The sequence below is a fragment of the Callithrix jacchus genome, chromosome 12 (assembly GCF_049354715.1).
Source record: "Callithrix jacchus isolate 240 chromosome 12, calJac240_pri, whole genome shotgun sequence".
NCBI classification, from domain to species: Eukaryota; Metazoa; Chordata; class Mammalia; order Primates; family Cebidae; genus Callithrix; species Callithrix jacchus.
In genome coordinates this window covers 93,895,332-93,915,321 of record NC_133513.1, presented here as the reverse complement: position 1 = coordinate 93,915,321, position 19,990 = coordinate 93,895,332, and the positions used below count along the sequence as shown (strand labels likewise).

Genomic DNA, 19,990 nt, shown 5'->3' with positions numbered 1-19,990 from the left:
ACGTTTAGTCCCGCCCTCTCTCGCCGCTTGGACTCCGCTGCCTCTTAGCACTAGCTATGACTGCGCGCGGGACTCCGAGCCGCTTCTTGGCCAGTGTTCTCCACAACGGACTGGGTCGCTACGTGCAGCAGCTGCAGCGTCTGAGCTTCAGTGTCAGCCGTGACGGCCCCTCGTCTCGCGGCGCCAGGTGAGCCAAGGGAAGTACGCGGGCGCGGGCGGGGCCGGGGCCGGGGCTGGGGCTGGGGGTGGGGGTGGGGGTGGGGGTGGCGACGACTCCCGGGTAGGTCGACCCGGGTTAGGAGTCTTACTGCTCACTCTCCCGGGTCCCTTAGGGAGTTCGTGGAACGGGAGGTGATCGACTTCGCCCGACGGAACCCAGGGGTCGTAATATATGTGAACTCGCGTCCGTGCTGCGTGCCCAGAATAGTGGCGGAATACCGTGAGTGGGGCCACGCTCAAGCTGGAGGGCGGGATCGGGAGCTCGGCCGGCTAGCTTCCCTCTCGCCTGGCCGCACCGGCCAGCTTTCCGCTCACTCACCCGCTTTCGCCTGTCTCCTGCCAGTTAACGGGGCTGTGCGCGAGGAGAGCATCCACTGCAAGTCGGTCGAGGAGATCTCGACGCTGGTGCAGAAGCTGGCCAACCAGTCGGGCTTGGATGTGATCCGCATCCGCAAGCCCTTCCACACCGACAACCCTAGCATCCAGGGCCAGTGGCACCCCTTTACCAACAAATCGACCACGTTCCACGGGCGACGCCCCCGAGAGGTCCAGGATCCTGCCTCAGCCCAGCTGCAAGCACAGTGAAGAGTTGCCCACCAACTCCAACCCCAGGTAGACAAATGGAACCCATCAGTGGGGAAGCTGACACAGGTTCTGCTTGGGATAAAGAAGAGCTGCCTATCTATTTCCAGGGCCTGCTTCTGGGGGCAGTGACCTTTGTGAACCCTTAATTTTTATCCAAGTGACATCGCTAAAACCTGAGATGAGGAAGACTTCAAGGGTTTTACAGGGCCCTTGTTTTTGAAGTCCAAATTGATAATAATGATCTCAAAACACAATGAGAAGTTTCAAGGCTGGCTTCTGAAGAATCCCTGATATCTTATTGGTACAAGTGACCTACACAGAGCTCTTCTCTGCTCTGATGGGCTAGGCACTTTATATCTGTGTGAATGTTTGTTTAAGGATTTATAAAACCTAGGTTAATAAACTTACCCAAGGTCATTTCAGGTCTTACTTCAAAATGTGTGCATATGTTAAGCCCAGGCCCCAAATTTCATTGTTTAAAAATCCACGCAGAACATATAACAACCCTCAGGGTGGTTAGTTTCAAAGGCCATGTGTTTAATATAGGCCTGACCCTGAATGGGAGAAGGGAGTGATTCTCAGCCCAAGCCCTGGGTAACAAGCTCTCTCTGGTCTTAGCTATACACCTCCTTCCCCCAGGGCCCCTCTCTGTGCAGAAATAACATCTGTGTCCCTTGAGCCAGCTGGTGGGGGTGCTGAGAACCATGGGGAAGGGCAGGAAGGCTGACTAGTGAGTATTTTCTAGGCTTAGTTTTATTGTGTTTTGTTTTTAAAGAGGAAGATGGTGGAGAAATGAGAGGAAATAAAAATCTAGAAACCCTTGTAAGAATTCTTGAACTGCTTTTCTTGCCATGTCCTAATACCATAATTAATGAATAGTGTGAATCTTAATAAAAGGGCCTGTGTGCCTGCCAAGGAGTCAAGATGGAAGCTGAATATCCCAGTTTCCTCTGCAAATAGTTGTATTAGGGGAGCAGGGCCAACCCTGGAGGCAGACATCACTGTAGCACCTTCTGTATAGGCTTGAGCCTGTCCCTGGTGATCAGGGGTGGGCCCATCTAGATGAAGCAGACTACTCATAGCTGTGGGGAAAGAGGGTGTTTATTAACCAACAGCAGGGGGAGGAGCTGAGCCCAAGCTCCCCACTCTGTCACATGCCTGTTCCACCCACCTGGTGGTAAGTGGGGGCATTCCTAAAGAAGTGTAGCCATTCTCACAATAAATACATTCATTGTGGGGTGGAGGTGGGAGAGGCTGGGTGAAGGGCAGTAAAAACCCGTGGGATTCCACGTTCTCAGCTACAAAAATAACAGTCATCCTCACCTGAGGGGGATGGGGGAGCTCAGTCAGGATTGATTGTCCCATATGGGCCTAGAGACTTCAGAAATCCTTGGACCCGGAAAGTGCCCCGGTGAGGTAGGACAGGGGTAGGAGCTAAGCATCCAAACTCCCAGCCTCTGCCCTTTGCATAGTTCCAAGAATGGGCTTCATGTGCCAGTTGAGACATCAGATTTCTCCTCCCTTTCTCTGCTGTAGTCTAGGGGAAGCAAAAGCTTGATTCCCCCAAAAGAGAGGCTGGCTAATTGAGTGCAGTGTTGGTCATCCATCCTAGGGAAGGGCCTGTGAGGACAGCTAAGTGGGAAAGGAAATCTCCCTCTGAAATGTCCATGGGCCAAATCCAACAGACACAGGTCTGAGGCAGCAAGGGGAGGCTCAGAAGGTATGTGTGAATGGAAATATAAGCACATGTGTGACACAGGTGTGTGTTAAACCACATGTGCACGGGGATGGGACATGCCTGGGGCTCTGTCTCTTAACACTCTTGAGAATGACCAAGGATAGTGGGGAGGCTGATTCACAAGGGGTGCACAGGAAGGGAGAGGAGGGGAGTGATGCAGTCTTACCTCCCTAGGCTGGCCCGTTCCCAAGCTCTTGCCAAAGAGGTCACCAGATGGAGCTGGAGCTGGGGAAGAGGACCAGATAGGATGTGGCAATTGGGAGGGTACCCCAAGTCCAGAAGCAAGGATGAAATAAGAATGCACTAGGAGAAGGTCAGGGTGGGGGCACTGCAGCCCAGCTGATAAACATTCTTCCACGTGTGCCTGTGAATGTACACAGGGCTTAGGTGGCTGGCAGAGGTCTTGTCTGGTTTCAGGACCATCCAGCACACAGGGCCATGCAGAGGGTGGTGACATTCAGGCCATATGGACCTGCAGAGCCTTGCCTGGGAGAAAGAGAAAGGGTTTGGGCAGATGAATGGAACAGGAGGATGGAGTCCTCTCCTCTAAGTGTTTAGGTTAAGGGGCTAGGAACTGGCTCTGGGTCTGCAGGGCACCTGGTCCTGAGGGAGAACCTACCTCTGAGGAGCACCGATGGGCCTGGGCTGCTCACATGTGGGTCTGTGGAAACTGAGGAGGGGGCTTTGGCTGGGCCTGACTGGCCAGCCCTACAAGGACATCAAAAAGTTGGGAAGAGGGCATGGAGTTGGGGGAATGAAGGTCTGGTGGCTGTGTTAGGGACGCAGTGGCCCAGCCTGGGACAGGCAGGCTGGCTTGGAAGAGCATTTGTTCTGGAGGTTGGGCTCAGACGGAGCTCTCATCTAGCTGCTCTACGAGCTGCGTGTGCTTCCTTTTCTCCAGGATGCGACTGAGTTCCTCGGCGAAGGAGCAGGGCCCTGCTGGTACTCCATTGTTGCTCTGCCTCAGGAGCACATAGCTATTGCCATTCATCCTTCGCAGCCGGCTGGGCAGTGCCACCAGGCCATTGGTCAGCTCAGCCGGTGGCGGTGGCGGAGGTGGGGGCGGTGGGGCTGGGGCTCCCTCTCCAGGGATGATCTGGAGACAGCTGCCTTCCAGGCCCTCAGCCCCCTCCTCATCATCACCCTCATCTTCCTCTCCAGGACACTGGCCTGAGACTGTCTGTAGTTGCACAGCAGATCCTCCTGCCCGGCTGGCCCGACCCAGCGAGTATTTCCGTCGGCGCCCTCGTCTGCCTTCCCGCAGACAGGCCACATAGAGGAGGGAGGAGGCCAGGATGAGGCAGAGGCCACCAAGTGCAGCAATAGCGAGCACATACAGCAGTCTCACATCAGCTGTCAGCTGTGCTCCAGCTGTGGCAGGGGCTTGCGGAGCTGGGGCAGGAGTGGCTGGCCGAACCTTGAGGCTATAGGAGGCCAGCAGGGTGCGGAGGCCATTTTCCTCAGCATAGCAGCTGTAGTTGCCACTGTGCTCAGGCTGTGCATCTGTCACCAGCAGCCCATCCACGCCCACACGGTAGCCACCCTGCCCATCGCTCAGGCCCATGCTCCCATTGAACAGCCACAAGGCCCGGGCCAGGTTGGACGGCTGGTCACAGGGCAAGAGGACATCATCACCCCGGAGCACAGAGCGGGTCTTCAGTGGTGGTGGTGGCCCTGTGGGGGATGGGGAGAGGTCAGTACCGGCCCAGCCCAGGAAGGGATTGGAGATGGCAACCCAGACTGTGTGTGCACTGCCAAGTCCCCGGCACCAAGCACAGAACCCAGAATCACAGTGACAGCTGACCAAGGCTCTGTGCTCATGCTTCCACATAAGGTTCACGCTGGCCCTTCCCAGGAAGCAGGCAGTGACTTGGGCCCTTTTCCATGCTCTCTCCATGTTCTCATCCTCTCCTGTGGTTTCAGTTTCTGCCATCTGCCAGTAACTCCTAATCTCTACCTCAGACTTCTCTCGTGAGTGCCAGACTTGGATATCTACCATGTGCTGGGCATCTCCACATGAGGTCTCTTGGGCGCCTGAAAGGCCAAAGCTTTTCTCCCAAACTACACTGGGTCCTTTCCTTGAGTTGCTACCACTATGAATGGCACCACCAGCCACACAGTTGCTTAAGTCAGAAACTCCTGGGAGTCTCCCTTCTCTTTTTCCTTTGTTTTTTTTTTTTTTTTTTTTTTTGAGATGGAGTCTGATTCTGTTGCCCAGGCCGGAGTGCAATGACATAATCGTGGCTCACTACAATCTCTGCCTGCCTGGTCCAAGCGATTCTCCTGCCTCAGCCTCCTGAGTAGCTGGGATTACAGGCATTTGGCACTATGCCCAGCTAGTTTTTGTATTTTTAGTAGAAATGGGGTTTCACCATGTCGGCCAGGCTGGTCTCGAACTCCTGACCTTAAGTGATCCACCCACCTCAGCCTCCCAAAGTGCTGGGATTATAGGTGTGAGCCACTGCCCAGCCCTTCTTCATCTTTGTATCTAACTCTCACTATGATTCCATTTCCTGCATCTGTCTTAGACCTGTTGATTTCTCTCCTTGCATGACTGCTAGCCCATTCTGGTTCCATGTAATTCATTCTCCATGTGAGGTATTTTATTTTATTTATTTATTTGAGATGGAGTCTCACTCTGTTGCCCAGGATGGAGTGCAGTGTTGCAGTCTCAGCTTGCTGCAACCTCCACTTCCTGGGTTCAAGCGATGCTCCTTCCTCAGCCTCCCAAGTAGCTGGGACTACACGTGTGTGTCACCATGCCTGGCTAATTTGTCTTTTTGTAGAGACACGGTTTCACAGTATTGGCCAGGCTGGTCTTGAACTCCTGACCTCGTGATCCTCCCGACTCAGTCTCCCAAAGTGCTGGGATTACAGGCGTGAGCCACCGGCACCTGGCCTGAGAGGTATTTTAAAAACACAAATCTGATCTTGCTACTCTCCAGCCTAGAACTCTTCAGAGGTTTCCTCTTGCTTTTTGGATAAAGAGCAAAATCTTCAACATGGTCTCTGCCTGCTTGTCCAGCCTATTCTCCTGCCATTAAAACATGTCAGGCTCCCTCTGCCTGCTGTTCCCTTTGCTTGCATGTCACCCCATTACCCTATGTCCTCTGCTTGTCTGGCTAACTTGTGGGAGATAGCATAGTATAGTGACCAGAAGCACAAAGTCAAGTCAGACTGCTTGGAGTCAGGTTTGCTTTTTTTTTTTTTTTTGAGATGAGGTCTCACTCTGTCACCCAGGCTGGTGTGCAATGGTGCGATTTCAGCTCACTGCATCCTCCACCTCCCAGGCTCAAGCAATCCTCCCACCTCAGCTTTTCAAGTAGCTGGGACTACAGACCTGTGCCTCACACCTAGCTAGTTTTTGTACTTTTGGCAGAGATGGGGTTATGCCATGTTGCCCAGGCTGGTCTCCAATTTCTGGGCTCAAGGAATCTGCTCACCTCAGTCTCCCAAAGTACTAGGATTACAGGTGTGAGCCACCGTACCTGGCCAGGTTTGAATTCTGGCCCAGTTTCTTAACAGCTGAATAAGTTTGAGCAATTTACTTATACTCCATGGGCCTCAGGGAGGTCCCTCTTGGGGATAATAATGGCACTTTCCTCATAAGAATGCTGTAAGAATAAATGACATCATGCATAGAAGTATTTAGATCAATGCCTAGCACACAGTAAACACTTAATACATCTTAGCTATGCTGATCAACTTTTGTTCTTTCTTCAGGTATCAGCTCAGTCATCTGAACTTCCATGGGGAAATACCCATTACCCTCCTGAACCCTTGTCATCCGCCACTTGGCTGAAAGCTCCAGAGGTGACAAGACATGTCACATCTTGAATGTGTTTCCTCATTTATAATTCATTTGGGCAGCAAATGTTTGTTGAGCATCGCTCTGTGCCAGGATCTGTGTTTGGGTCATCCTTACCAAATGCACATAGCCACAGCCATTCAGATACAAACATGCACATACAAAGGACAGTGAATGGCAAAAAGGACAGGCTGCTCGACTAGACCCACACTTGTGTATGAGTCACTTACCTGTATCCCTGCTGCTCTCACAGCCTCGATTTCCTCTCTCTATGTCCTGTATCAGTGGTGTCCTGGGGACAGAAGATCAGCTTTCATGAATAAGGAGCACTGGGTTTCAGTTTCCCAGTGAAAGGGTGGTTAGGTCTGTTAGCAATAACTAGCCCCCGTTCTCCCCCAGTAGCCGTCAGGCCTTCTCTCCTCCACTCAGGCCACATGTGATTCTCACCCCTCACCACTTCCCACCTGCTACCCTGGGACCTGTTAGCTGCGGTGGTGGCTGTCACACAGGCCTGGGTGCCAGGGTCCCAGCCACAGTAGGGGTCCCGGGCCAAGATGCAGTCATAGCAGGATCGGTAGCGGAAGCAGCTGGAGAGTGGTAGTTGGATGACTCCGCTAGGAGCCCCCACGTAGAGGCTGTGCTGGGAGCCAGATAGGACAGTTGATTGGCCACGCCCCCTATACTCATACTTACAGACCCCCAGCCTCTGCCCAACCTCCCCACTCCCTCCTCCTGTTTCAGCAAGGCTATATTAAGGGTCACAGAGAGGGGCTACCTGCAATAGAGAGATGACTAGATTTTCCACAGACTGGAGCTCCCTGAATACTTGTGTCTCCTCAATAATGTGCATCCCAGAGACCAGGACTACGGCCTTGTGGATCCAGCCATCAGCTGGCATGGAAAGAGCAGAGAGTCAGATCGCAACAATGGGATCTGCTGGCAGCACCCTGCAAGAGGCCTAATCGGAACAGCTCAGGAGTCATGAGGTCCAGAACAAGGATTCAGCCAGGACACTGGGACCTCCCGACTAGTCATAGCAGGAATGAATGGATTCAGAAGCGTTAGTGATCAGGGCCAACAGGGATCAGGGCTTGGGATCAGAAGCACCTGTGCCCAGAAAGAGCAGGTCATAGGTGGGTCCAGCAGGCGTGGTGACAGGCGTCCCTGTAAGGTGTGTGTAGCGTACGTTGCGCTTGAGCAGCAGGGGCCGTCCACGTGTGGGCACAATGGGCCGAGCCATCAGTGGATGCAACTTTACGAAGTCCAGGACCAGGGACGGCAAGTCTTGGGATGAGTTGTAGCCTTGGTTGCGCAACGAATCTGTGATGCACTGGGGTGGGGATGGGGGTGATGAACCTCGGGACCCTACCACCTGCCTGCCCTCTCCATAAGCCCAGACCCTCTGGCCCTTCCCTGGGCTCTGTCTACTCAGCACTGGCCCCAGGCCTGGACTCACCGAGCCAGGCCGGGGCTCAGGCACCCCACCCTCATAGCGACCCCAACGCCGGGAACCATCCTGGTATTCCATATAGGGTCCTGCAAAGACAGCCTGCATCTCGGCCAGGTCATAGCGGCAAATGGCTGAGGCCTCCAGGGTCTTCCTAGGAATGGGACATAGGGTAGGGAGGTGAATTACATGGAGTCAAGCTGGCCCCCTGACCCATGCTCAGCCTGAAGCTTGCTGTTACCCCGGCCAACCCCAGCTGTAGTCCCAAGGGCCTCTCCTGTAGAGTCAGTGGACCACTGTATTCGTTCCCTAGTTCTAGCCTAGCTTGATGTGCTTAAAATTCTCACTTTGCAGCTGGACCTCCCCACAGTGGATCCTCTCTCATCCTCATTGACCTCTGCTCCAGCGCCTATGCTGTCCCCAGTTCCCTGCCTCCCCATGGTCCCTGCACTGACCACTGTGTGCTCAGCGTGAAGACTGCATAGAAGTGTGTACGGCTTGAGGTATCAGCATCCAGACTGCAGACCCCACGCAGCGTCTCATACAGTGGAATATGGCAGATGAGACGGGCTTTCAGGAAGGATGTCCACTTTTTCTGCAGGATCTTCTTCCCTCCCAGGTCTCCCTGGGGAGGTAGAGGCATGGGATAAGGGACCAGGGTCAGAGATCCAGCCTCCATACCCATGCCCCGACGTCAGCCCTCTCCACCTTGCAGACGCGAGCCACACGGGCCACACGGTGGCTGCTGCGGCTCTGAGGGAAGCTGCCAGAGCCCTCCTCGGTGGCACGCTCCGTGAAGAAGTAATAAACCTTGTCATCGTCACCCACTGCACTGGCCTTGCTCTCCCGCACGAGGACAGAGAACACAAACTCAGCATCTGTGGGTCAGGCATTTGAGAGGCTTTTGAGACAGGCTGAGGACCCCTTTCCCCCACTGTGTCCCACATGAGGATGGAGAACACGAAATCAGCATCTGTGGGTCAGGCATTTGAGAGGCTTTTGAGACAGGCTGAGGACCCCTTTCCCCCACTGCATCCCACATGATGATGGAGAACACAAACTCAGCATCTGTGGGTCAGGCATTTGAGAGGCTTTTTGTTTGTTTGTTTTTGACTCAGACAGAGTCTCGCACTGTCAACCAGGCTGTAGTGCAGTGGCATGATCTGGGCTCACTGCAATCGCTGCCTCCTGGGTTCTACAATTCTCCTGCCTCAGCCTGCTGAATAGCTGGGACTACAGGTGTGCGCCCCCATGCCCAGCTTTTTTTTTTTTTTTCTATTTCTAGTAGAGATGGGGTTTCATCATGTTGGTCAGGATGGTCTCGATCTCCTGACCTCGTGATTCGCCCACCTCGGTCTCCCAGAGTGCTGAGATTACAGGCGTGAGGCACCATGCGTGGCCTTGAGAGGCTTTTGAGACAGACTGGGGACCTTTTTTCCCCACTCCAAGGCCAACCCTACCCTTGACAACACACAAGAATGGAATGGATAGGCTCACCAGGGAATTCAGGGTTGGATAGGCAGCTGCCCAAGGAAGTAAACATGAAGAAATAGCCTCCTACCCCCCGCCACCCTGTGCCCCATCCCCCTAACCATTGAGCCAGTGCATTGGCGTCTCCTCGGTTCTCAGGGAGTGTGGGTGTCGGCTCCGGCGGATGTCGGGAATGCTCCGGAATTCGTACCTAGTGGCTGTGTAAAGGCCTCCATCTGGGGTGGGGACATTCCAGGAGAGATGTGTCATATACAACGGGACATGTGACATATATATGGTGGCAAGTTCTAGAGATGAGATCCACATCCTAAAAACCCCATGCTTATGCCAGGGAAGAGGGCCTGCTCACCAATGATGAGGCCTGTGAAGCCGCGGGCTGGGTCATAAGGACACTTCTCCTTCCCCTCCTCAAAGCTAGTTGGCAAGGTGAAGGCCTCAGCATCCTAGGGAACAAGGGACCAGCAGTAAGTGGTTCAGAAGACAGGCAAGGACAGTGACTCAAAGTCACATCGGTCTGGGGTCAGGGATCAGCAATCAGGGCTAGGGGCAGGTTGTATGGCAGATATACCAGGCAGCGATAACTTAGACATCCCCTGAGAACAACCTTATGGCCTAAAAACAATGTGTGTCTGGAGTTCCAACCCAGAGATTCATTCCTTGTCTCTGAAGAACATCTGAGCCCCCATTCCATTCTGGGACACATGCTGTACAGGGGATCAAGGCCTTTTGTTTTGGGTTAAATGAAGTCTGCCAGGTGGAGGTAATGAGGGGGAGGATGCTAAGTGAAAATGCTTTATAAACTACAAGCTTTTTATAAAGGGGAGTGGTGCTCCAGTGCAGCCTGCTGCCACTGGACTGCCCTGTATGTAAGTTCCCTTAATAAACCATACATCTCGGCTGTGGCTCATGCCTGTAAACCCAGCACTTTGGGAGGCTAAGGTGGGTGGATCACCTGAGGTCAGGAGTTTGAGAGCAGCCTGTCCAACATGGCAAAACCCCATCTCTACTAAAAATACAAAAATTACCTGGCCATGGTGGTGTGTGCCTATAATCCCGGCTACTCAGGAGGCTGAGTCAGGAGAATTGCTTGAACCCAGGGGGTAAAGGTTGCACTCCAGCCTGGGTGACAGAGCAAGACTCCGTCTCAAAACAATAAACAACAACAACAACAATACGTCTCTTTCGCTGGTTCTGAGTCTCTTCTGTGGCATCTCAAACATGATGCCATCCCTATTGAAGTCAACAGGGATCTGGCACAGTACAGTTATACTCACAATGGCTGCACAGAGGGGCTGGAAGGCGTGAGTCCCACATGCATAGAGGTGGGTGGAATTAAGCCGCTGCAGGAACCGCACATGGTTAAAGCACTCCGTCTGTGGGATGAGGTAGGGGAGGGCTGTGAGCCCCCTGCCTGACTAGAGGCCTCCTCCATTAGTCTAGCTTTGTAGTTTGGCTTTTGCCCTCACCCGCAGGACAAACGGTTCTTTCTAAGATACCTGTGATCATTTTCACTGCTCCAGAATATTTCCCAGAACTCACTGTCCTTGGCCTCCCAGTAACATGACCCTATTTCTCTCTTCTGTCCCTCAGATTATCTGACACCACTCTGCCAATATCTCCTGTGTCTCTTGCAGTTCCCTCCATCCCTGGATCAAGAGCCCCCAGGGATTCCACCACCCCAAGGTGCTTCTCCTCTCCCATCCGGCTCCTTCTCAGCAACTCTTTCTAATCTTGGAACTCCTGCCCTCCCTGTTGGGGCGATACAACCAAATCTATCCCTAGGTGCCAGCTCACTCTCCACCTGATATCCCAGAGATGCTTCAAACTCACCTTGTCAGGAACCAATCTCATCCTCCTCCGTAACCTACATCTGTCCTAAACCTGTTTACCCAGTCTTCCCACCTCACTTCATCCTACGACTCAACCTAGAAGCCAGGAATCATCCTTGCATCCTCACATCCACATTCAGTTCCTCTCCACAATTAATTCATTGTCCTAAACGTCTTTGATTTGGTCCACTTTTACTCCCACAGGCACCCAGTCCTAATTACCATAACCTCTTCCACAGACAACTGCAGTTGCTACCTGGAAGCTCCTCCCAACCTTCTCTTTTATAAGAATGACTTTTGTAAAAGTTATTTATTCAGCCAATGATGAATGCATGTACATAGCATAAAACTTAGAGAGTACAAAGGGGTATGTTATAAACAGGGAGTTTCCCATTTATCCCTGTCCTCCAGGTTGCCTGCAAAGAAGACTGCTGTTACTATTGCCTGAAGTTTCCTTCCAGAAATATTCTACCAAACAACACACTTTTGCTACTCTCCAACCACTTCCCAAGGGATAGTCTAAAAATGTAAACCTAGCCAGGTGTAGTAGCTCACACCTGTAATCCCAGCATTTTGGGAGGCTGACGTGGGAGGATCACTGGAGCCCAGGAGCCCAAGCCCAGCCTAGACAACACAGCAAGACCTCATCTCTATGTAATGACAGGTGCCTGTGGTCTTAACTACTTGGGAGGCTTAGGTATGAGAATTGTTTGAGCCCAGGAGGTCGAGGCTACAGTGAACCATGATTGTCGCACTGCACTCAGGCCTGGGCAACCAAGTGAGACGATGCCTGAGAAAAGAAAATGAAGGGGATCACACCACTGTATTGGCTCGTCAGTGACCTTAACACAGAGCCCCACATGCTCCTAGCTCTGTGTGATGGGGCTCTGCCCCTTCCTCTGGCCTCACTCGCTCTACTCCAGCCACACTGGTCTTTTCTGCCTGTCAAACACCTTCAGCTGCCACCCTCTTGACTTCTTTGCCTTGTTAATGATTCCTCCTCTTGCCTGTCACCCAAGGTTTAGGTCCATCCTGGGGTGACCTCCTGGTGTCTCCTCCTGCTCCCTCACCTGGCATCTGTTCCTCCTCTCCACAAGCCTGCTCAGGCCCCTTCCTCTGATGCAAATGATGCCCCCAACCTTCTCACTGCTTTTCCTGCCTCCAGATTCACGAAATTTTAATCCATCTAGAGCCCGGGGCCAGATAAATATTCCTATAGTGATGTTTCTCCAAGATGTTTACATTTTTTAAAGGGGAGTAGGGAGGAATTCTCTGGTCAAATAACTTTGAAAAGCACAGGTGAAACCTATCTTTACTGGGGTTGCTTCCTAGAGCCTGATGGATGTTGCCATGCATTGTGGGACTGGGCATGCAGCATTTCTCAAACTCATTTCACATTTAAACCCCTCCTTTGAAAATTAATGTTCCTCATAACATATTTTGGGAATTGTTCCTTTTTTTTGTATTTATAGTAGAGACAGGGTTTCACTATGTTGGCCAGGCTGGTCTCGAACTGACCTCGTGATCCGCCCCCCTTGGCCTCCCAAAGTGCTGGGATTACAGGCGTGAACCCCCGCACCCAGCTGCTTTGGGAACTGTTCTATAAAGCCTCACTATCCAAAGTGTGGTCTGGGGACCAGCAGCATCAACTTCACTTGGGAGCTTGTTAGAATTGCAGGCTCTTGGGCCTTTCCCGAGACCTAATGAGTTAGCATCTGCATTTATAATACACCTGGGTGATACATTAAAGTTTAAGAGCTTCTGAAGTATCAAATTGTGAGGGTGTTTGCTGTCACAGAATAAAATCCAAACTCCCAGCTGGGGATCTGTGGCCTTCTAGGACCTGGTTCCACCTGCCTCCCCAGCCCCGTTTTCTACCCATGTTGCACCAAGAGGCAGCCTTTGATGGAATCTCTTGGAGATGCCTTTTTAAACACAGCTGTCCCAACACTATCCCCCACCCACTGAATCAGAGTCCTTGGCCCAGTGGACCTTAGGAATTTTGTTGTTGTTGTTTTGTTTTGTTTTTTGAGACAGAGTTTCACTGTTGCCCAGGCTGGAGTGCAATGGCGTGATCTCGGCTCAACGCAACCTCTGCCTCATGAGTTCAAGCGACTCTCCTGCCTCAGTCTCCAGAGCAGCTGGGATTACAGGCATGTGCCACCATGCATGGCTAATTTTGTATTTTCAGTAGAGACAGGGTTTCTCTATGTTGGTCAAGCTGGTCTTGAACTCCTGACCTCAGGTCATCCATTAGCCTCGGCCTCCCAATACTACTGAGATTACAGGCGTGAGCCACCACTCCCGACCGGGAATTTTTTTTTTAAATTTTTTATTAGAGATGGTGTCTCATTATATTGTCCAGGCTGGTCTGAAACTCTTGGGCTCAAGTGATCCTCCTGCCTTGACCTCCCAAAGTGTTGAGATTACAAGCGTGACCCACCATGGCCAGCCTAGGACTGTTAATTTTTTAAAAGCTCTCCAGATGGAGCCAGACACGGGACTCCTGCAGACACTCTATTCTTTAGCTGGAAAGGCTGATAATTCACTAATGCCACTCCATGGAATACTGGGTACTTGAACTATTCCTTAACCAAAGCCTCATTTTTCTCAGCTGCAAATGGAGGACAATGCTATTTCATAGGGCTATTTTAGAGTTAACTGAGATAATAGCTAAATCAGCACGTTCTCTAGATGGTTTCTGACTTCATAGTGGTTCAATTTATTATGATGGCTTTATTGGGAAATAACTCCATCGTAACTAAGCATCTGTCGAGGTTACTTACTGTTTTTTGTTGGTTTGCTTTTGCTTTTTGAGACAAGGCTTTGCTCTGTTGTCCAAGCTGGAATGTAGTGACTTGGTTATAGCTCATGCAGCCTCAGCCTCCCATGCCCAAGTGGTACTCCCACTCAGCCTCCCAAGTAGCTGGGACGACAGGTGCATGCCACCATACCTGGCGAATTTTTGTATTTTTTTGTAGATAGGTCTTGCTATGTTGCCAGGGCTGGTCTTGAACTCCTGGACTCAAGCTATCTTCCCACCCTCAGCCTCCCAAAGTGTTGCGATTACAGATGTGAGCCGTCACGTCCAGCCTACTTACTGCTATCATGATTATTTGGGATCCCAGAGGAGACTAAGATGCCACTGCAGGACAAGCTAGTAGGCCACCAGATGTTTGAATTAGAAGTACTGTGTCCAGATGCTGGGTGCAATGGCTTACATGTATAATCCCATCACTTTGGGAAGCCAAGGTAGGAGGATTGCTTGAGGCCAAGAGTTCAAGACCAGCCTGGGTAACGTAGCAAGACACTGTCTCTACAAAAAATTAAAAATGTAGCTGGGCATGGCATGTGCCTATGGTCCTAGCTACTCAGGAGGCTGAGATGGAAGGATCCCCTGGGCCCAGCAGTTTAAGGCCACAGTGAGCTATGATCATGTCACTGTACTCCAATCTGGATGACAGAGTGAGGCCCCACCTCCAAAAAAAAAAAGTGCTGTGCTCATGGCTTGCCACTCTGGCAATACTTACAGGGTTTATTGTGGTTGCTGAGATTGACTGGCAGGTCTGTACCTACCTATCATTGTCCCCAACAACCCTGGCATCCCTGACTGAGGAAGAAGAGGAGCAAAGGAGCTGGGGACAGGGCAGACCACATACCTGGTTGTTTTTCCCTTTTTGATGACATTTGCTTTGCATCTCTGGGGAGGCTTCCCAGTGGATCTAGTGGGGGCAAAGGGAATAGGCTGATGCATTGACCTCAATACCTATTACTCATAGGACCAGGCAATAGGATCCCACAGAGCTGGGGAAATTGGGGTGAGGATCGATTTCAGGAGGAACATTGAATGCAAGGGACACCGGGGCTTGGAATGGCAGTGCTGTCTGACCAGGAGGCTATGGAAGCTAGCAGGGTTTCGGGAAGTCGAGGTCCCAGGGAGCTGGATAAGGATGGAGAGCCTCTGGAGTGGTCCAGGTTCCAGGGTCTGACCTCTTTGTGAGCCCCATCTCCTATGTCGTTGGCACTGAGAGAGTACAGGGCACCTCGGGCTCCCACCAGCAGCCTTGCTGAGGCCTCCTCCAGCAGCAGTGTTGAGTAGTTCTGGGCTTGGCCCTTGAAGTGCCGGATCCCAGAGAGCTCTAGGGAGAGTAGGAGCAGTGAGCCTAGTCCTGGGGTGCCTCCCCACCCCTAGCCCTGACTCCTACTGCCTTTTGAGGTTGAGGGTCTAACCTTCATAGGGTATGGTCATCCGAGGGGTGGCATCTAGTTCTCTGGATGGTCTCCGCAGTGAGGGTCCGGGGACTGCAGTTGCTGCAAGGAAGCTCAGGAGGAGGGGCCAGAGCCTCCCCAACATCTTCCTGGGGAGGCCCCAACTAACAAGACCCCCAAAGGGAGCCAGAGTCACAGGTTGTGGGGTTGGGGAATGGGAAGCACAGTCACAGGGGTCAAAGTCCAAGGAAGTCACTTGGAAGGTCAGGGGTCATAAGGCCATGGGGGTCAAGGAATCATGGGGCCATGGGGGGTCCTGGAATCGGGGTGACATGGAGTCACAGGGTTGTATGGCCATGGAATCCCAGCTAAGAGGTCAGGCGGAGGGAGGGACCACATGCCTTTCTGCATCAAATGCAAACTCCATTGTGAGAGGGAGTCGTGAAGTTATAGAGGGGTTGCAGGTTACTGATGGGGTCACCCTGCCCCTGACAGTAGAGCTAGTCCTGGTTTTCTGAGGTCCGTTTTCTAAAGAAAAAACAGGGGGAAGAAAAAGGCTCTTTGATCTGTATGTGGGTGGAAGATGGATGGCATTACCCAGACTTCAGGGGGCACTGAGGGAAGGAGGCCCGGCATCCACAGAACTCCCACGCCAGGATTCACTCACAACGATTCTATCTATCCCTTAGCTCTGATGCAGGAGGCTGGGGTGAAACTTACCTTCTTTACAAGACCTTAGACGCCCCACAACTCAAAACCCAAGATAATGGTCCTTTTCTGGCCAACCCAGAAGCTCCGCTAGGCCCTCATGTCAGAGCTGGGGCTCTCTGAGAGAATGCCTGCTTCACCCAACAATGAGATGCAACTCGGTCAGCAGCTGCCCCTGCTGCCTGCAGGCGTGCCTTATGCAGGAAGGCCTGACCAGAGAGGTTTAATGGGCCTTTGTTTATTTTGTCCTGCTTTCCCTTAGTTTTTTCATTTCCCTGGCCGGAGATGTCCCTCTGGAATTTCTCTTTAATTATAACATCTCCTTGATATTCCTCTCCAAGGGGGTATACATCTCTGCCCATGCCAGTCTGTACTGCACCCTCTGGGTAGGCATCCACACGTGTTCCTACCTGCAAGTAGACACAGGCAACATGGTGGGTCCCTGGGGGGTCCCCCTGGTTGCACAGGTGTAATGTCTGTGCAGGAGGCTGTAGTGTGCAAGGCCAGTGAACTGAGACACAAGCAATACGAAGAAGGTAAATGATGGGATCCATGAGCTCTTGGCCCCTCCCCTGACACATCTTGGACCCTCCCTCAAACCAGCCAGTTGGGGATGGGATGGGGTGGGTGGCAGCCCTCTCCCAACCACTGTAACAGGCCTCTTAATCACCATGGGGGCCCTTGAAGGGTTCCTGGGCTGGGTGAGGTGTGGAGAGACCTAACCCATTCCATCTCATAGTCATCCACAGGCAGGGCCAGAGGGTGACACTGGTGCCTCCTCTCCCAGGTCAAATATTAACTATCTGGCCTTGGAAAGAGGGGAGGAATCAGGAACTGGCCAGAGGGATAACAGGAGCATTTATTCAAGAGGTAAAGGTCAGCACTGCAGGGGCAGAGCCCTGAGGGGGAAAGTGGGAGAGTCAAATATGAAAGGGAGAGAAGAGGGTTCCCTGACCCTGAAAGGGCACAGACTTTCTGTTTGGGAGCAGGAGCAGCAGAGAGCTCCAGGCAAGCTGCCCATGCCCCACCCCTCCCCATGGAGGCACACCTATTTACCTTTAGGACCTCCTATTTGCTCAGTGCAATAGGTGTGTGTGTGGGGGAGCACTGTGGCTAGGAGGAACACACCCCAGGGTGGAGGAGCCACTCAGTGTGGTGCACATCACACTTATACAGTTTAAGAGTCACGTGGGTCCAGAGGAAGGTGAGGTACATGCACATGGGTGCACACACACACACATTCGAAAGGAGGTCTGTGAATGCATGGATTCACTGAGGTCATTCACACATACAATCACAGGGACGTCTGTGCACACATATGCTCACACAGAGGGCCACAGCCACAGGTAATCATACATATTCACAGGGAAAGTTGAATTTACATGCCCATCCATTCAGCAGGTCACACAGCCTCAGAGGTTGAGGAGAGATAAACCCACACTGGTGGGTTTCCGTGAAGGACTGTGCACATATCCAGCAAGAGGGTCCTACACATGTATGTGTAGGGACATGCACACAAACCCATTGATATAGTGGGTCATGTTCACAGAAGGGTCAAGTACATGTGTGTTCACACAGAGTCCTTAAACACACAACTACATCTACGCAGAGACAAACACACATGCATACAGGGGTCCAGTTTTTGCCGTAGGCTTGGAGCCTGCTAGTGTCCACTGGGGTGAGATGCAGAGCAGAACCCTGCCTCCCTTCCTGAAAGTCCCAATTCTAAGACCCAATCTTGTGTGTGTGTGTGTGTGTGTGTGTGTGCGTGCGTGTGTGGTGATGGGGGAGGCTTCCAACCTTGGATGGGCAGATGGGATGGGTGCATGGGTCAAGGCCACTCTTCAAGGGAGGGAAAGGGAAACTAACCCAGGTAGGAGGAGGCCCCTGGCTTTAGCAAAGGAAAGATGGAATGGAACACATAACTTAGTACTCCTCCACCCCGATGTATACTGCAATTCTAGAGGTGGGAGATGGGCTGGAGCTCTCAGCCCCCATTGAACCTGTTGGGAGGGGGCGGGGCTGTGGGCGGGGCGGAGCATACCACCCCTCTTCAGTGGCGAAGCGGGTTTAAGGTCTTCATTCCACGCCCCACACTCCACCCCAAGTTCCACAGTTCAGGTTCTTCCCCCTGAGCCAGCCCCTTGAACTCTGACGACCTTACTCTATTAGATCCTGGGGTGGAGGGAACTGGGAGGAGAGACCCTTCAAAAAGGATCAATGGAGGATCAGCAGGCTCTCGACCTTCATCCCAGATGTCCACCTGCCTAGTGTAGGCGGTATCTCCCTCGGCCTAGTAGGATGGCGGTCTCTCCAGGCTTGAGAGAGCCCCTCCTCCGGCATCCCCTCCCTCCAACATCATGGACAGTAGGTGGTCCTCTCCTTTCGTCAGGTCTAACCTCAATCTCTACTGCTGCAGCTCGAGGACAAGCTCTCCTTCGATCCCGCCGGACGCCGAGACGTGACCCAGATCCTGGGAACCCTGTTCGCCACGCGGCCCCCTCCCCGCGCCGGTCCCCGACCCCGTGGTGGCCGGTCTGCACCCCGCGCAGCCCGAGGCCAGGCCCGCTCCCTTGTAGAGGCTTCATGCAGGACCGGGGTACTTGGCGGTGAGAAAGGCCTGGCCCAGCTTGGAGGGTAGAATGGACGTGGGGAAGGCCTTGCCCGACCCCCGGCCCGCAGCCCCTGGCTCAGGCCAGGCCGCCGCCCGCACTCTCCGCCCTGCTCACCTTTGCGCTCGGATCCGGGGCCATAGAGACAGCGACGCGCGGCTCAGCGGCCCCACAGCACCAGCTGCGAGAGGAAGGGGCCGCGGCCAGAGGCGGGGCGGGGGGTGGAGGCGGAGCCGGGGGTGGGGCGGGGTCCTGGAAGGCGGGGCCGACTGGGTGGGGTGCGGGGAAGGTCGCCGCTCTCTTCTTTGCGCCCCCTACTCTAGCACAATAGAGACAGTTTGAGGCGAGGCTCACACAAAGCTTTCGGTCACCGGGCGAATCCCCCTCCCCGCCCATCCCGCCTCTAGGCGCTGCGGCCCTGATAATCGCCCCCTGGTGGTGGCCTCTCCACCCCGTGCACCCTCCACATGCTTATAGACGCGCACCATCCCCTGTAACCCTAGGACCCCTCCGACTTGCCTACTGCTGGGGACGTGCAAACCTGTCCTGACATTGGGGGTTGGCGGACTCTCTCGGAGGGCCTTCTGGCCTGTCCTCTAACCTGGACCTCACTCCCTGCGCTCCTGCCACCCCCTTCTGCTCTTGGCCTAGAGCATGGAGGGAGGGCTGCCTTAGGTGGAGACTGGGCGTTGGGGGAAGCTCTGAACACAAGGCAGAGGCTTGATTCCCAGCTTCAGGGGCTGTTCAGCTTGAGGTGTGGGGGAGATGGGGTCAGGCCTGAAGGGGTTGAAGTAACAGCTTGACCTGAAAGGCACACAGAAAATGCTTTTTCTGGATAAATGAGCCACAAGCATTTATACCTGTTCACTCACCAAATCTTAACCCTAACCCAGGCTCACCGCAGGGACTGGGTCATTCAAACACCTGCCTTCCTCCAGCTCACCCTGGGCACCATTCTTTTTTTTTTTTGAGACGGAGTTTCGCTCTTGTTACCCAAGCTGGAGCGCAATGGTGCGATCTCAGCTCACTGCAACTTCCACTTCCTGGGTTCAAGCACTTCTCCTGCCTCAGCCTCCCGAGTAGCTGGGACTACAGGCGTGTGCCACCATCCCCAGCTAATTTTTGTATTTTTAGTAGCGACAGGGTTGCACCATGTTGACCAGGATGGTCTCGATCTCTTGACCTCGTGATCCACCCACCTCTGCCTCCCAAAGTGCTGGGATTATAGGCGTGAGCCAACGCACCCAGCCCGGGCACCATTCTTATTCAGAACTTACAGTGCACCCTTCTAAGCAATCGAATACTCCGTCCTTCCCAGATTCAACCACCTTACCCAGCAGCCAT

The 19,990-nt window shown here is 53.1% G+C and overlaps 2 protein-coding genes across 18 annotated transcripts in view; one reads left to right on the top strand and one right to left on the bottom strand.

Moving 5' to 3' along the window:
* SEMA4G (semaphorin 4G) overlaps window positions 1-18,875 on the bottom strand; it is a 45,105-nt gene extending 26,230 nt beyond the window's left edge. The window contains exons 1-17 of one of the 14 annotated variants that reach the window (XR_004732120.3): window positions 18,764-18,875; window positions 16,445-16,545; window positions 15,348-15,854; window positions 15,108-15,256; window positions 14,777-14,839; window positions 10,563-10,661; window positions 9,638-9,731; window positions 9,390-9,503; window positions 8,506-8,675; window positions 8,253-8,422; window positions 7,807-7,951; window positions 7,458-7,680; window positions 7,126-7,241; window positions 6,815-6,990; window positions 6,581-6,642; window positions 3,162-4,216; window positions 1,888-3,028 (exon numbers count right to left, since the gene is read on the bottom strand). Coding sequence is in view for 9 of the 14 variants with exons in the window: in XM_035268789.3 (XP_035124680.3) it covers window positions 3,387-4,216; window positions 6,581-6,642; window positions 6,815-6,990; window positions 7,126-7,241; window positions 7,458-7,680; window positions 7,807-7,951; window positions 8,253-8,422; window positions 8,506-8,675; window positions 9,390-9,503; window positions 9,638-9,731; window positions 10,563-10,661; window positions 14,777-14,839; window positions 15,108-15,256; window positions 15,348-15,471 (2,535 nt within the window). In the remaining 5 variants the exon portion in view is untranslated. Of the gene's footprint in view, window positions 1-1,887; window positions 4,217-6,580; window positions 6,643-6,814; window positions 6,991-7,125; window positions 7,242-7,457; window positions 7,681-7,806; window positions 7,952-8,252; window positions 8,423-8,505; window positions 8,676-9,389; window positions 9,504-9,637; window positions 9,732-10,562; window positions 10,662-13,903; window positions 14,133-14,776; window positions 14,840-15,107; window positions 15,257-15,347; window positions 15,855-16,444; window positions 16,546-18,763 lie in introns of those variants that run through there. The other 13 variants (XR_008475640.2, XR_004732121.3, XR_004732122.3 and 10 more) reach the window with 13 other exon arrangements.
* Window positions 3-8,268, top strand: MRPL43 (mitochondrial ribosomal protein L43). Of its 4 annotated transcripts, none has more exons than XM_009010175.5 (4): window positions 3-187; window positions 333-439; window positions 563-831; window positions 8,152-8,268. In XM_009010175.5, the coding sequence occupies exons 1-3, from the start codon at window positions 57-59 to the stop codon at window positions 802-804; spliced, it is 480 nt and encodes a 159-aa protein (XP_009008423.1). In that variant the 5' UTR covers window positions 3-56; the 3' UTR covers window positions 805-831; window positions 8,152-8,268. The 4 variants fall into 4 exon arrangements, with proteins under 4 accessions (XP_009008423.1, XP_009008422.1, XP_078202423.1 ...); XM_009010174.5 differs by lacking the exon at window positions 8,152-8,268 and adding an exon at window positions 6,266-6,445; XM_078346297.1 differs by lacking the exon at window positions 8,152-8,268 and adding an exon at window positions 3,704-3,769.
* Window positions 18,876-19,990: the final 1,115 nt, after the last annotated feature.